The sequence below is a fragment of the Magallana gigas genome, chromosome 7, assembly GCF_963853765.1.
Source record: "Magallana gigas chromosome 7, xbMagGiga1.1, whole genome shotgun sequence".
In the NCBI taxonomy this organism is placed as follows: Eukaryota; Metazoa; Mollusca; class Bivalvia; order Ostreida; family Ostreidae; genus Magallana; species Magallana gigas.
Genome location: NC_088859.1, coordinates 41138470 through 41155921, shown reverse-complemented (window position 1 = coordinate 41155921; position 17452 = coordinate 41138470). Strand labels below are relative to the sequence as shown.

The following is a 17452-nucleotide window of genomic DNA, read 5'->3' as shown; positions in this document are numbered from 1 at the left end:
ACATTTAGCAGAATTTATAGCCCCTGGTTAAGAGCTTAGCTCCGGGTTAAACTACGAAAACGTGTACATTATTAAATAAAATTTGTGTACACTGTTTAGATCACAATACCTTGTTTATGATATTTGTCTTGGTGAATTTTTTGATGCAGGTCTGTAGCTATCGATCTGAAAAAAATTGGGATGTCTATCCGAATTCTTTTAGACAGGGAGCGACAGACCTGCAGCTAGTTGATTTAGTGCATTGTTACTTCAGTGATATCATTCAGATCACCACTCATCAAATACACTGTGTCCAAAATTTTCGGTCATCTTAAAGTTGTTCAGTTCCCCATCCTTTACACAATCATACTCAGTAATACATATTGTCAACAATCATGAATGATACCAATATTATACATAATGTACAAGAAGTACTAGTTGTGTTGCTATCAAAGTTTTTACAACCTTGTTGAATGATTCCAGTCGAGACTATATTGGGCACACTGTGTTTACGAAGACTGATTCTCTGTGATAGAATGTGGACTGACGTTGGTGTTAGAACAATGGGACCGAAGTCATCCGAATACTTGTGTAGTCAAAGCAATGAACGAAGCTGAATATTGTCCATAACTAGTACAAGTATCGCCTCTTCCCAGACTTCATTAAAGATCAACAACCCTTTTCCAATGAATCAGTGATAAGTATCTCCTTTAATCTCTTGGATTAAATTATGAAATCCGGAAAGTTATCTTTACAATACGCCCTCATTTTACGCACTTTTGTTTGAACCGAGCGTTCCTATTGGCTGTGGTTTAATGTTTTCCTGGTAGAAGTTGTATAATTGAATGACTGGAAAATACTACTGAAATGTTTATTGTGATGGGAAGGGTTATGGTAGTAATTAACATTCTCTGTCTGGCTCTGTGTGACTACCATGGAACAAAAAATCGTTCCTCATGTTAAAAAATGAGTTATATTTAGAAAACAAAACAAAACAATTGACATTTTGATGAATTTGATGGTTTCATTTTTAAATACTTCTGTACAATATCAGAGAATATTAGTAATAGACATTCTTAAAATCAAAAAATCCCAAAACCCAAAAATTTTAACAAGTGAAATCTCTATGTCAACACGACATCAGGATGTATAATAGCTATGTTGAACTATACTGTTTGAGTCGATAAACAGGTAAACAGTGTCTATATATGAAGCTTGGGATTTATTTGCAACAATTCGTCATATAGGTAAATATAGTGGAGATCAGAATTTAATACATTTAATATATAAATTCGAGTTACGGGACTTTGTTCCAATACAAACATTTTAAGTGTTTTTTCTCTTCTTTATTACTACTTTTCAGAAACAAACAAAAAGATGTGTCTTCATAAACAAAAAATGTCATGTATACCGAACATTTACAATCATGTATTATAGTAACTCAACATTTAACAAATATTCAACAACTGATCAGTTCTGTGAGTATATACATGTAATGTCACAGCGCGCCCTCCGCCTGTACTGTGTGGAATGTTAAAGTTGTAGTGCTTCGCCTCGTCTCTCTACATGGAATGTAGCGCTTTTGATGCTGGACGCTCAATGCTTTCTTTAAAAAAATAATGGCGGTTAATTCTGGAAAAAAGAGATAAAACCCCAATTAACATTTTCAAATTATGGGGAAAAACGGGTCAAAGGTCTAATCGAAATTTCTGACCTACTTATAATTATCCTTAATAAACTACCGCATCGTTGCCTCTTTTTTCTCATGATGAAAAGACTCATCTTAACTACCTGGAGAAACAAATTGCATTGGTATAAAACCAGTTTGTCTACAAGTCGAACGTCGTTAAGTTGGTATCAAACGGTGCGAGCGGTTACCCTAGCTTTGATTTTGATTGGCCTAAATAAGACCGTGGTGCCGTTCTACACAATGAAACAAACATCAAGATGATGAGGCTGATCAAATTATGCCATTAACTTTGATTATAACATCTTTTTCATCTCACGCTTCATGCATAGATTTATCCGTTGCTAATCTTCGTAAAACCCATCAAACAATTCATGAAGACCGCAGTGACACTAATATCGTTAGAGAATTCCTAATAGGACTTTGAAAGTTTTTGCCTAGTTTCGTATCTCAAAGTTCTTGCTATCGAAAAAGCATCGAAGATTTGAATAAAACCACCCACTTTGTTCTTTCAAAACCGTTATCTTTTTCCTCTGATTGGTTACAGAAGTATGCAGAAAACATGGAACAGCAATTTTTATCACAGAGGATATATGCATCGAGAGAATCCATGTCACGGAAGTAAATTAGAATATATAAGCACAAGAGGAAAAAACAAAAGAATTTTATCACTGGCAATTTTTGTCAGCAAATTGGTTGATGGATTACCACGAAACGTTCAGTAGGCCGGCGACTTTTTTTTTTTTTTGGTGGAACAAAGATATTTACAGTACTGAATAAGATAATTGTCAAGAACCGCTGCCAAAAGCAATAGAGAAAAAGATGGCATTGTTATATGTAAACTCTACAGTTGGCGGGTATTGCTTAAAGGGTCGTTAGTTTACCCCCATTTTATCGAAACCGACAGTACTTTTTGCCAGTTGAGAAAACTTGTGTTGCATTGAGATAAGGACAGATAAATAAAAATAGTGAAAGCACGTTGTTGACGGCGGGAGATAAGATGAATGAAGTTACGCACGCTTTTTTTTTATTTTCGAGTTTCATTATATCTCGACATCGCAGAACGCAGTTTGAAATTCATGATAAAGTCTTGCGTAATCAAGAATTGGCAAAAGATAGAGGAGCGCAAATTAAGGGCGCAATCAAGCATAGATGTTCATCTGGACGTCATAATCTGGGGTTTTTACTCGGCTTAATTAGCAGTGAGGCAAGAAGTCGGACATTTAATGTTTTGACGCTCTTGTCGAATATCATTCAAAATTCTTTAAATGCACATTTTGTCTTGTTCCAAGAATATCTTATTGTGAGCTTTCCTAAGAAAGATATAATTGCCTAAAGGAAGCATGTTTATATTGATTCAGATTGTCTGCGAATTATTTCCAAAGCTTCTCTTTGAATTCACAATCAAAAAGGGGCTTAAACCGATTATGGTTCCTTTCTGTTTCTACAAAGCAGGAATTTGTTTATTTTTACTTTATACACAACAATTTCTCAGCTAAAGGTTTGTTGAAAACAAAACATATGCAAAAGAAAAAGACAGATGCACGGGGAATATTTGGTTTTTTTGCAATGCTGTGCAATTAATTCTGAAATCATTATGGTAATTGGAGTACAATGTTTACTGCTGCTGGTGGTACAATTTATTTTGCTGCTTAAAATTGAAATCAATTTTCACAAAATTTAAACCTTTATACTATGAATTTGGAAACTTTTATGACATTGTAAATTTTGAAATTACACAAACCTAGTTAATTCAATATTCACACGACTTTGGGACGCTTTCACAAAATTCCACCTGCGGAATAGGTCTGCAGTAATGCATAGAATCCAATTTCGCCCTCCAATCATTTGGGTGGATATGCATGTTTAATATAGCAATGTTTTCACTCTGGCTTTTGTTTATATTGTTATTATCATATTTTTATTGACGAAAACAAATTCTAAAGCCAAATAATGTTATCATTAGCAATTTTTTAAATAAAAACCTTTTTACAATTTAATCCGTCCTTTAATCGAAACGAAGCTTTGAAAGTGGTGAAATCAATCGTAATACTCTTTACTCTCGGGAAATTTTGGTTTTTTTTAATCCATTATCTTGTCAATCAGTTTATACGTAGAATAACTGCCCAAACTGCTCATATGACTGTGGCATTAAAGTATCGCTATGCATGTTAACGTAAAACAGTTGTTGAATTATATTTACAATATCCCATAGATGTGCATGTACTCTAGAAATGGATCAAGCAATTTAAAATTGTACGTATCTAATAACATGAATGTTAAGATGTTTTCTGGTTTTTTTCTCTTAGTCAAGTATTGAGTGAATTTATTTTATTTTTTTAATTTTATAAGACATGCAATTGAACGAACAACATCATCAATGCAGCCTTACTCCACAGAAACAACAAAGCGTATTTGAGCTGGAAATGGCATCAACTACCCGATGTTCAATCTTCACATATACAAAATCTATATGGTAATTAAAAGTCTCGAATCAGTTGATTAATTATTAAATCCATTTTTAAGAAATGGGCGCTTTTTTAAGCATGCTTTAAAAATAGGAAATAGAGGGTGCAATTGAAATGAACTTACTAAGCATGCAACTTGAAGAAAGGGCTTACGGCATGCACAGGTGGTACGTGTAGACTTACAAATCTAGCTGTTCTGACTTTGTGGAATTGAGAGTGGTACTTCTAAATGAATCCATGCGATTTACGGGCGTCCAGCGAATCTTTTTGTAACAACCCAAAAGATTGAGCAAACCTGTCAAAATAACGTGGATTACTATAATACAGAATACTTAGCCTGTTACGTTTAGTCATTGCTACTATTTGGAGGTCTGGCACACTTTTTTCTTTTAAATACTATATTCAATATGGTGTTTTGAACAAATCCAGTATACAGTGCAGTCTATCTCCAAATCCCAATCCCAGTCCGCTGAATTAGATATCATAGAGATAAAATAAGAAAAATGATCACATCCAGTATATAGTTTATCCTAATTCGCAACCAGCTTATCGCATTGTACCGAAAAAACAAGATTGTAAATAGGAAAAGTCAAACAGATATTAAGGTGTCGTGCCCATGTCCGGTATGGTTGAATTTAGAAACGTGATTTGATTTCGCTGTGTCGTGATGGAATCAATCGTCGACGAGTTGTTTGTATCATGCCCCCTGAAAACATCAGTGGTTTTTCATCCCTGAAAATCCCCGAGGTCTTGGCCATTAATATGAATATTTATTGTTATTTTCGAAAGACGAGACAAATTTCGGTAGAGAATGGTCATTGTGGATCCCTATTGCCGTATTATGAATCTGACAAATAGTTACAAACGTTTCGTTTGATTACCTTAGGTTATGTACCGAGTTTCCTTCATTTTTTGTGCACTTCGTATATGAAAGCCAATTATGAAGACCAACATTTATATTTGTTGTCATTAGAGTATGCTTTTGTTATCACATGCAATCAATCGTTGTCTGATTGAAAGGACTCTTGCTGTCTATAAATAATAACGTATAATATCATACACTCCTGAAACTATTTTTCCTTGTAATTAAACAATGTAAGATTCACAGTATGATACAAGAGCACATCAAAGAACTTTATCAATTAAACAAATTCGAGCACTCATTCATAACGTGGTCTACTGCGGCGTATGAATGAAATACGCGTGAGGTGGATTGATCTCCTTCGAGAGAATGAAGTACCATGTTCCTAAAAGAGTGCAAGTCATTAGAGGATCGCAGTTTCTTCCACGCCTTATCTCTTGCTGATAATGATTGCAACATGCACATGCGTATTGTTGTAAAAAAAAAATAAAAAAATCTACAACCTCGTGACTACATCTACATGTCTAAAGGACAAGGGGTGACATATAATTAAGCATGCACTCTGACGCCGAAATAATGTGGCTTATACCTACCTTTTCTAAAGTTCTCGTTGAAACCCGCGTATATAAGAGGATTAAAGGCGCTGTTTGAAAAAGCTAGCAACATTGCAGTAAACTTGAAATGGATGTACCATTCTTTAAGCTGCAAATATAGAGGAATATAAATTTCTATGTGCCCCTGTCAATAGTTGAGTGAATCATACTCTAATGCAAATTGATAGAAATTCATATTGGTTAATAGTTCCCTGAAAGGTAATTTTAGCAAATCAACCGAGATTAAATGAAAAGTTAGCTTTGTTCATCGAATTCTGTGGTAGGGGCGACATTTGAAAATGTTAATTTGGTTCCTTTTACAAATCTGATTAATCCTAGAAATCGGGCGGGGTTTATTTCTAGAAATTGCTGATAATGTGCTTGACTATTTAGTGATATTAAAATAAAGCATGGACCAGTCATTTTTGGCATGTCTGTAAAATAAAATTACAAGGAAGCGTTTGCAGCTATTTTCGTAAATAATCGAAATCTTTGATAACGTAAGTTATTAAAGTAGAAGATAAATTGTTAATGAATAGTCAAAAATAGGAACTCCTGTGGAATTATTTTGGCAAAAAAGTTACTTTTTAACGACACTCTGATATAAATCCAATGTCATAAAATTACGGTATACTTTTATGAAATGAACTTTTAAAACAACGCAATTTCAAAATGTTAGTATGCAACAACAGGAAGTCAATATATTTACAAATGTTTCACGCTTGTTTGCCAGTGTTTGCCTCAAGTAAAAAAAAATCTGAGGAGATGGTACTCGCATAATATTTTTGTTCTATTCAAGTAACTCGTACCAGAAATTATTTTGTTGAACTAAAATGTATTTCCCTTATAATGAACAGAAATAGCAGTCTGGTATAATTTGTTTAGTTAAACTCACCGGTTCTGTATGATTTCCTCTATATTCCGAATATAAAATAGTGATCTGTAATGGACACCAACAGAGGGCAAACACCGCCAAAATGGCTATCAGCATCACTATAACCTACATATATACAGTTATATGTAAATCAAAGAGTTAACACTGTAGAACATACCTAAATACTTGAGTGAATGTCACATCATACTTAGTACTTTTTATTTTATCTATGGTATATTGTATCAAAGGACAATTAAATATGTTCCCTTGTATCACCTTATAAATTTGATAGAATATGTAGTTTTTATCAATAATGTTATTGTAAAAGAGGAGTTTAATTACAATAGTCTATTGAGTACCTTTCTCTTCATTTTATTCTGTACCAAATTTTCCTTATAAACTCGTTCTCCTGGTATTTTTGTGGACCAGAGTGTCTTGATTATACCACAGTAGGCCCCGATCATTGCTATGATGGGTATAAAGAAGAGGATAACCGAAACAAAGGTCCAGTAAGCCACACGTGACGGTTTGTGAAAATGAGATTCCCCATCCCCCGAGTCTATACTCCAATCGGAGTCGTCACACCATCTTTCCACGTGGTTCTTCCAGTGTCGTTCGTGTACTCTCCTGTATACGAGCAAAGGGGACGCGACAGCGACCGAGATGACCCAAACGGCTATGATTACCGGCTTGGCTTTTCTTTCTATGATGTGCGCTTTCATAGCGAACACTATTCCGAAGAATCGGTCACACGCCACCAGAGTCAGGGACAGAATACTGGACACTAGTGATGTCACTGAAAGCAAAGAATTTAGCAGATTATGAACTTAAGTATTCATAAGGTTATTACAAATTACCAGTTCACATTGCAATATTAAGTAGCTGTAATTCTTTGTGTTTAATCAATTACACAAAATATATTTGCGACTTGTATAATTAGCATGTATTTTAACGAGAGATTCGATTAAGTTTCATTTGCTGTCCATGTCAAAGATGTCACGAAATAATTGTGATACTTTGTATTTTATCATTTCTTAACAGTGAATGTGTAAAACCGAATGTAAATCATCTACAAAGCTGTTGTTTTGTATTCCTCATTGTAGAATATTACTGCAGACCGCTTTGAAGGCGTGAACTTCATTTAAATTGTAGTGCTGTCAATCAATTAACCTGATTCCGTTCAATCGGAAGCTTGTAGTGCAAGTACATATCTCTTGGTAATTAAGGGATTTGGGACAGTTCGGGTTAATTGAATTTCACTGTATGCTGTCATTTTACTATGTGAGAATTTCCCGTGGAGATCAAGATGAACAAACGATTTGTGAACTCATCCTTTCTTCCACCAAGAAGCTGCTCATTTTCAGGGTTCATTCTCATATCATCTCTTGACCCCAAGCGATTCATAAACGATCAAAATAAACAAAAAGGCTCTTGAACACATACCTTCCATGACAGGAAAGAATCTCAAGATGCTATGAACAGAAGAATGGTTTTTACACTGCGCAGTTTCATACAATAGAGATATATTATTCCGGAAGGGGGTTTGGGAAATAATTAATTAATTGAAGATAGGCCAGCCATTCAGTAAACATTGGAAATCTTTACGAGAACGAATAAAAGAACTCTTATAAAATACGCCATGATTTTCTATCTAAAAAGACTTATTTTCAGGCCATTTAAACCTTCTGGAAACGAAGAGCGGTATAAAAAATATAAGAAACTTTTTAAATCAAATTAATTTTTAGAGCTCAGTCATTTTGGGGCCTATCAGAAATAAATCAATCAAAATATAGTTTATGGCTAGCAAAAAGCACATAAGCGTAATCTTGACCTTGTGGGTAATTTGTTGACAAACACACCTTCGTTAGCGTTGTTTAACTTTTAGATCTTTAATAATATTTGAATATGATTCTTTTCAAGGTCCCTTTCAATTAAAAAAATCGAGAGTTAGCGAATTCAATATACCCATATAAACTGAATTCGGACAGTTTACGCATGATACCCCGGTTAGCGATTTAAAGACAATGACAAACAAACTTTGAGAAACACTAACCAGACCTTAAAATAACTTTCGGTTCTGGTGAGCTAAAATCTTTACAAACTTAACAACTTATTAATGATCATTGGTTGGTGAGTGTATCTTCATTTCAATTAAACCAAATTCCTGAAAACCTGGAATTGCAACAACCTTAAGATTAGTAAAAGACAGCAATCTTTTGGAAAATTCCTTTAGTAAAAAAAAAACCTTGTAAAATATGCATTTTAACGGTAAATTATCATGGTTGGGTTTGTTAAGGCAATCGAAAAAAGAAGGGCGATTATCTCGAAAACGAGAAGTTGGGCACCTGCTATACATCCTTGTCAAAGAATAGGACAGCCTTCCATCTTATTCATTAGATATAGTGAAACCGTCGGAAATAATCTATTACAGAATAAAATACAAGACACGAATCGCTCTGCTCGACAGCGGATCTGAATCAATATTCATTTCAAGTTCGCTGCGGCTATTTCTGATAACTAAATGAATTACCTGTAGAATAAGACACAGTTGTTTGTTAATTCAAGCAGCTAATAACACAGAAATGTATTTTACAAAAAGTATTACTCTATATCAACGGCCCTGTATATTACACTTGTTTAAATGTTAAATGGGCCTGTTATCTTTTTCTTGGAAAATTTCAATATGACAGATATATAAACTGAATACTGTTGAAGAGATGAATGAGAGGGGGTAATAAATAATAAATTTCATATTAATTCACAATATTGTGGATACAAAACAACAAAGGCTGTAGGCACAAAAAACGTTTACTTTATACAATGCAGTGGCCAAAGGCTTTAAGTCAATTATTTTGTATAGAAATACCTATCTATGTTGACGTATTTTCTTGTTACAATGAGAAAAGATCAATGCACGTTGTGTGACAAAGCTCTATTGTGTTCCTGTTTTGTTTTGGGAAAATAAATGTAAGGCCAGCTCAAAATTAGTCTGAGAGAAACTCTGACATTTTTATTACTTCAAACAAAGAAGAGTGATGTTTTTGTTTAGTGACATAATTTCCACCCAAAAGTTATTGGATTTTTTAACACTATTTTCAAACAAAAAATTAGTCTGTTTTCGACACTTTTTTTATTTTCAAAATTTAAAGTATTTTTGCAAAATTGCACTTCAACTAAACAGATTCTAAAGATATTAAATATTTAAAATAATACTGATTACTGATTGTACACACTATGAAAAGGTGATTATCAAGGGCCTGCTTAGAAACAAAACGGTTCAACAATTCTATGTCCCTTACCATCATATGAAGCCGAAAAACGTGTGCTTCTTACACCTATTTAATCATGGATATTCTTCTGTCCCTACACCCAGCCCTAGCACACCACTTATGGTCCACAACATATGTCATAAGCTGTCATTTAGATATCTAAAACTAGCGGTTAACCCATTTACGAAGTCATGCGGTATTAGAAATGCAATATCATCTAATTTTTTTCTTCTATCAAAACTAATTGTACATTGTATATTCAAATAATACAATTATGGTTTTCATTTTATGCCTTTTTTAAATCTTTATGAAGGTTCATTACCAAGATGAAGAAGAGACTTTTTGTTAGGGAATAGTGCGCAAACTTCGTTAGTCGAGATAAAAGTAACACTATCCCGTAATGATAAATGGGTAATAAAAATACGTTCGGAACAATTACAATGTAACCTGATCAAAATATCGCTAATTAATTGAAACAGTATTAAGATTTGTATAGTCATATTACAAAAGTTTTGTACGGAAAACTGCCAAGACGCCTTCGCAGATACTATATAGTATCAAATTCAAGGAAATGCCAAATGTGGTATCCAACCGTATTGGAAACCATTTCATTTACAAAACAATGATTTTGACGACACTTATGGTTAGCTGCGTTCTGATGCAAAGTGAATTAAGGCGATGCACCGTTAACGGCACAAAGTCAACTACTTGATGGTTATTATGACAGAACACGCAATGGAGCCGGACCAATATCATCCAAAAGATAACTGTCAGTTCAAACAGCCATTAAAGTAATGCGTCCTTGAAAACAGAATATTTAACAAAGTTTCCGTAAAACTTGGTTTATGATGCAATCAAGAGTAAATAATTTGATTTTTTTAAATGTGTATTTGTTTTTAAAGTTTCATTAGCATAAAGTTTACTTAAACCGGGTAAAAGATTCAAAATATTAATATTGATATTATCAAAAGAATTGATGAACGAAAAAGGTTCAAATCAGTGTATGTATATACGAGTGAACTCCATCCATCTTATTGAATTTTTAAATGAAAAAAATTGATATCATAAAATCTTGTTGATGACTTGTACTTAGTCTAATGTGCGCCAAGAATAGGAAAAAACCCAAAATTCCTAGCATGCGTGGAAAACACTAAATACAAAACCTTTTCTACAAATTACGTATTATGAACAGTTTAGTTAAGTTTGATCAAAACTGAAACATTCACGAACGAAAAGTTAGAGCAGTTCATCACGTGAGTTAATATGTTTAGATCATGTGATGAACAACTAGTATATCCCGGTCATTTTTACCCGATTTAGGTGTAAGGGTAGTAGTTGATTTGGAAGTAAAACAATTATGACATGCTGACTAGGGAAGCAGTCCAACTTTTGTCCTTCATTAGTGGAGAACCCATGAGATACTGGTGTTCTCTGACTACGATCACGAAAGTTTTCCGGATCTCTAACCCTACGTAAGGACAACGGTTTTGTCTCTTTCCCAATTAGGAATGAAATTATTGTAAACTTATCATTTTTTTTTTCTAATTCACAGCTATAATTTTTGTCGAGCACCATTAAATAGGGAAGCAAAATATGGAAAATCATTACGATAACCTTAAAGTCAATACGGAAAAGAAGCTACTTTGGTTTGCAGGATCTGAACTCATTTGTTGAACAGAAACCTTGAGAATGGTATTTAGGATAGAACGAGGTCGGTTAGTGGGTGGGGGTAAACGTCTAGATCAAAGCAAATGCAACTCAAAGCATGTTCAGATGATGAAGATTCAGGTGTATTTATAATATGCCTTTTTTCTCTCAGAGTGAAGTAAATGGAGCTTAATTAATATCAATTTATAATTTCAAACGCGTTTCCATTAATAAGAGTGCATACTATTATTTTTTATTTGACGTTTGAGAGTATTAATCTACAGTGAAGTTACATAACATGGAAACCGGACAACTTGGCTGAATCATAAACATCGAGAACCTTGAGGTTTTCCTTTTACCTACTTATCGCCATTAACAAAACTTGATGAAAAACCAACATATCCATCTTGATCGGTTCTAAGTTTGTTTTTTTCCTGTTTTAATTAATTAATATCTAATCAGGCCATCAATTCCAAGGAGAAACCTTCCTAGTTTTTCACATTACGTCAAAGAAACACTTTTGGACGAAAGATTGAAGATAACTGCATGTGTGTGATAAGTATAACATTCTCCGATCTGTTGAACGTGCACTTTTTCATAAATCCATACTAGAATCTGATTCCTTCTGAGTGTGGATCTGATGTGGGTAATTTCTGAACGGAGATAAAATCTGGTTTTAATTTGTTAATCGGTACGACATTTTGTAATCAGCATGCACATCGTTTTGCACTGAAATAACATGGTACATGTAGCATCTTCAAAACGAGGATTGAAATATGTAAAACGGTGTTAATATTGTCATAAATTAACGTAGCTCGCGGGTTTGCTGACGTCACAATAGGAATCGACGTAAAGAGTTGACCGTCATAGCAAACTCATAATTTTATTTTAGAATGACAAATGAGATATTTAGAAGTATAAAAGAAAATATTTTAAAAAGCTTATATGCGGTTTATGACTGTTAATACAAAGATTTATAATATCAAGTACTGAAAATTTAAAGATGTCACATACATTGTCACATTTTGTTTGATAAAGATAAAGAATGAGTGTGCGTTAGAACTCTTCCATTTAAAGACATGTTTTAAAATAGATTGTATGCATCAACTTCGCTTTTTTTTTTTACAATTATAACTTCCGTAATCTGTACTACCGATTAAATTCTTAAATTTCTTTTGGCTTGAGATAACTGTTTTATTCGATTACTTACTTATAATGTCAGTAGTTGCCTGGCATTTTATTTTTGCATTGATTGACTCTGAGTTTTAAAAAAACAAATATAGCAATTTTCTGTATCTTTACAGCCTTACATTAATTGCATTTAATAACATTCACAATAATGTCTAATAAGCATTAACATGTTCTAAAATGTGTTAAACAGCTAGTCTTGTCAATAAATGCATTTCAATTTTGGTGTTCTAATAGGTACGGAAATGATGACGTCAGGCTAACGTCGTAATGAAAATATAAGATTTTAAGAAATCTTTTAAATCTTTAAAGTTTTTTTGCCAAAAATTGGCCGAGAACACATACTGATATTTTTTTATGAATTGATTCATAATTATCTCCTCTGTTTTTGTGTTGAGTATGATTAATTTCGTCTGAATCGTTTAAAAGTTTGGAGCATAGTTTTGTAATGCGTTTCTCGGTTAAAATGTGCATTTTACTATATATTTCATTGAAATGGCGTTGATTGATTTTATTAATGACACTGTATTTGAAACACGATAACATTATTACCGCGCAGACGAATCTTAAATAAATTTTAGAAATAAACCTATAAAACCTATGGATCATGTAGACAAATTTTCAAGGTAGGTTTTCTCACAAGCAGGTAAACCCGCGAGCTACCTTAATGGTTAAACTCGATGATTTAGTTTTCTATCATTTTTTTATCAATCGATGTACTATTGCACAAGAACCAGAATGCTTCATTTGATTTGCATTCATTTCTGTTTGAAAAAGTCATGAATTCACCAAATTATCTATATATTCAATTAAATCATAATAAAATTTCTATTCACATTTATTGAAACACAAGCCGTATATTTATTTACATTATCCAGGCATCTTTCATTCCCGCAAACATACCATGCATGAAACTTCTTTAATGAATATTTACACTGATGAAGTGCAAATAGTTTTTCATGTATAAATTAGTTTAACCTCCAGTGTGGTTAATCAAACCCGGGGGTGGAATACTTCATGATTTACAACGAACCCAAAAGATTCCCCTTGAAAGTTGATAATTTATAATCAAAATGATTTTAACGATTCTAGTGCAGCAAAGTCAATTTGAATACTGTTCTCGTATAAAGTCAATTAACATTCCATAACAGAATAAAAAAAAAAATTACCTACGATAAACAACATCTGAGACAACAACAGTAATTAATGGTTGGTTTATGAAACAGAAGGACGAGAAGTGATCAGCTTAAGGTTACACAACTCCCCGGATTAGTTCACGAATCTAACAGAACGGTATCTAAAACTGTGACTGTTGGGGTGTCTGGAGAACCTGTCCGTGAGTCTGTACGTGTGGTGGCGTATTTAGCGTACCGTGATGGCTATGCTGCAGTCTGTACACCAAATCATAGGTCTAATATATTACTGCAATCTTAAAAGATGTACATTTCTAAACCAGTTCTTCTTACGTTTACATTGTTAATATATTAGTTACATTGTTAATATATTAGTAGCCTTAAATAAGCTTCACATGTATGAATTGAGAGACAGCTCCTTAAGTGACAGGTATCATTTCACCGAGGCCTTTCACCTATGGTCATTCCTTACACTCACCGTCCACACAGACTGTTACCGGTAAATTAATGGTTCGGGGTCACCAATTTATTTTAAATTAATTAGAATCACAATGAATTTTGTGCAATTACTTTTGTGTGTTTAAGACAATAAATTCTAATTTTGTTTTGAGTGATAGGGAAAAATTCAGTAAAATGGATGCATTTGTTTTACATGCGTAGTGTTTATGTAAAAGAGGGCATCTTAAGTAAACTGAAGATGGGAGAAAAATTCACCATAAAGTAAACTAAAAGATGGTTTTGTGATGTATATAATGATTCATGCATTTGAATCGCCTTCATATCTCCCCCAAAACTCTGCAAAATTTAAACATTTTAACAATCGGGTTATCATAGATAAGTCTTAGAACTCTATTAGGAGACAGTAGTGAATAACCATAATTGTCAATCAAACTCATTTATAAACAACAAGCATAAACGGCAAACGGGCGTCAAAACTACATTGATTAATGTCTACTTCCTATTATCCTATTAAATCATTCAATAGAGTATTCAAAACAGTTATAAATCAAATGCAGTATTGTGTTATGTCGAGTAAACAGAATTGTGAACCAAGAATTGGAAGATGAAATAACGCACATATATATTGTTCAATACATGTATTTTCAAATCAAGTGATTTTAAAGCTCAAATAAATGTCTTGATAAATGTTTGATTTCGAAAGATGTTAAAAAAAAATCTTCGTAGCCGTAAACGTTTTTCCTTGGTTACATGAATTTGAACATTTTAATGAGCACATCGACTAAAATTTCACTATGTTAATAGATCAGAATTGGTAGCTTTTTAATATGAATTCTTCATGGAAATTTACTCTAACCAAAAAAAGAGAAAATGATTGAAAGTATCCAGAATTGTAAACTTCTTTTTTGGTTTAAATTGACTTTAAAACTTACCTTGAGCAAACGAATTAAATGGGCAAAAGAAGGCCCCAAGGACCCAACCCTCGGTTAGGTCCTCAACCAGATTGACCCAGGAACAGGAAAGGGACACTACCAAATCAGACACTGCCAAATTCACCAAAAAGTAGTTCGTTGTCGTCTGCATTCTTTTGTTTTTTAACACCACTAAGACGATGAGAGTATTTCCAATCAACGAAATCAGAATCAGTAAAGTGTACACCGTGATTTTGACGGCCGCTTCACCCACGGGGACTGAGGTAATATTCATGGGGTAGTCCATTTGCCGGGTGTCAAAGTCGGGAAAACTAAACGTCTCATTTTCATCCATCATTTCAATATTTGTAAGGACAGCGCCAAAAACAGTTAAATCTTCATCAAAACGTTTATCAAAAAAACACCCAAATAACTCGAGACCCTAAAGAGATTGGTACACGAACACAGAATGCGCCTTCAGGTAATTAGCAGAATAAACGGAGCATTCTCCGCACCAATATCAGTCTCTGGCGAGCGTCGTGTGTACGCCGTATTCTTATACATTGAAGCATATCGACTCAATCCGATCAGAGATGTAAAGATTACCCATTTCCTCATATGGAGTTTCCTATACACAGGTTTGGTCAATTTTGAGTCAAACACGGACAGAAGGGAGTAAACAGGAAACCAAAACGTGAAAGCATCGATGAAACGTTATCCCAATATAAATGGAAAAAGAAGTTTATCCTTTGCCAATTCAATTAAGTTTACCTGTGTTTTCAGTTTAATAATGAGGTCACTGTATTTTCTTCTCTATATCAAATATTCACGTTTTCAATCTGATGCATATACTTAACTTCGATTGGCAGACTTATCGCTTGTCTACAACACAACAGATGATTTGTATTCTATACTTCCGTGATAATAGGTGATCTTTTTCTGGTTCAATTGTCAACAGAATTTTACCTAAGACTGATGACCCAAAAAACTTAACAGACACCAAAAAAGCATAAAAAAGGAATCAAGAAAGTAGATATATTTAGGGGGTAATTAACAATTGTCGGGGATATAACGAGATGAGATAAAAATTACATTTTGTCGTATAAAACGTTTGCCTTTCAATTTCAGGATAAATGTGCATTGTATCAAACATTAAGCAACCTAGTTAAAAGCATTTTGTGGTTCCAACATCAATATTGAATTATTTCGAAATGTCTTTAATTGGAAATTCATTAAACATGATAGGACGTTCCGTGTTTGATTATGAACGATAGTAAGAAGCATCACGAATGTTTCCCAAGACAAAACTTGAACTTAATTAAAGCGAAAACTTTTAAATCTTTAATAGACACAATTACGTATGCTTCTACTTCCTCAAAGTGTTAAGATCTGAATTTCGCAATGCACACTTCGTCATGATATTCAATTAATCTTGAAAATGGTTAATGAAAATTTGTTTCCACGAACGAGATTGTAAACATATTATATCAGTGTATCACGAACTATTCGCACTACCATAGGTCAAATCATTCTGTTTTAGCATTACATATCTCTTTGCAGTCAAGTCATTAAACATGGGACCATAATCCTGATTTTTAAGACGTATATTTATCTTTATCACAAATTTTCCATTATCGAACTTTAATAAAATGTTGGATCGAACTCCATTATGAACTTTATGGCCTTAGGGTGAGTAATTGAATCTCATTCAAGTGAGTAAAGGTTGCATCCAATGCTTTCATGACCTTGTTTTGACTTTTGGTTGAAAAAATGTTATATATCTCTCCTAGTTAAGATTCTTATAGGTTTATTTAATGTCATGCCTATTATCATATCATACTATTCAATGTACTTAGAAGGGTCTATAGAGAGCCACCAACTATGCTTACGTCGAATAAGCCGGCAGTTATACGTAGAAAGAGGATCGCTCCAACCGCTTTATCCCAGAGTGAGGAAAAGGTCATTTGAGTGCAAACTGCAAAGTTCCATTTCTTTGTTCAGTACCCCCCCCCCCCAACCCACACACACATCGGTATAAATTTAAAATAAAAATGAATTTTTGCAATGGTAAACTGGAACATTTTTACGCAAATGTTTTTTTAATATATTCAGTATAACAATTAAGCTTAAGGTTACATGTAGCTATATCCCACATGATATCCCACATGCCTCAGAAATTATGTTCTATAAAACCGCTCTTTTCTTGGTGTTACGTAGTTCTACGAATTATGTTTCAAAAATGATTCAATTATTGAAAATCCATTGACAGCCTTTATACGCTATTGTCGTTACCTGTGGATAGGTCCCATTATTTCATATGCTTAACTGATCACGACTTGATACTGACTCAAGGAACTCTCTGACAATTGTGCCAAAAATGGA

At 33.6% G+C, this 17452-nt stretch overlaps 1 protein-coding gene across 4 annotated transcripts; it reads right to left on the bottom strand.

Annotated features, from left to right (window-relative positions):
- Positions 1-1077: 1077 nt before the first annotated feature.
- LOC105327199 (QRFP-like peptide receptor) lies at positions 1078-15844 on the bottom strand. 4 transcript variants are annotated; one of them, XR_900006.4, is made up of 6 exons: positions 15092-15844; positions 6823-7259; positions 6485-6589; positions 5590-5698; positions 4259-4429; positions 1078-1611 (listed from the first exon to the last, which is right to left on the bottom strand). XR_900006.4 is itself a non-coding variant. In XM_020066778.3 (6 exons), exons 1-5 carry the CDS (start codon positions 15426-15428, stop codon positions 4314-4316), a joined length of 1104 nt encoding a protein of 367 aa, XP_019922337.1. In that variant the 5' UTR covers positions 15429-15844; the 3' UTR covers positions 1078-1611; positions 4288-4313. The 4 variants fall into 4 exon arrangements, 3 of the variants coding, with proteins under 3 accessions (XP_019922337.1, XP_019922336.2, XP_011425832.2); XM_020066778.3 differs by having other exon boundaries at positions 4288-4429; XM_011427530.4 differs by having other exon boundaries at positions 1083-1611; positions 4318-4429; positions 15092-15842.
- Positions 15845-17452: the final 1608 nt, after the last annotated feature.

Coding starts and splice junctions, on each gene's coding strand:
- LOC105327199 (XM_011427530.4), bottom strand. CDS start 15,428: ATGATGGATGAAAATGAGACGTTTAGTTTTCCCGACTTTGACACCCGG. Junction 7,260..15,091: donor ATTTAATTCGTTTGCTCAAG/GTAAGTTTTAAA, acceptor CTTTGCTTTCAG/TGACATCACTAGTGTCCAGT. Junction 5,699..6,484: donor GAGGAAATCATACAGAACCG/GTGAGTTTAACT, acceptor CTATATTTGCAG/CTTAAAGAATGGTACATCCA.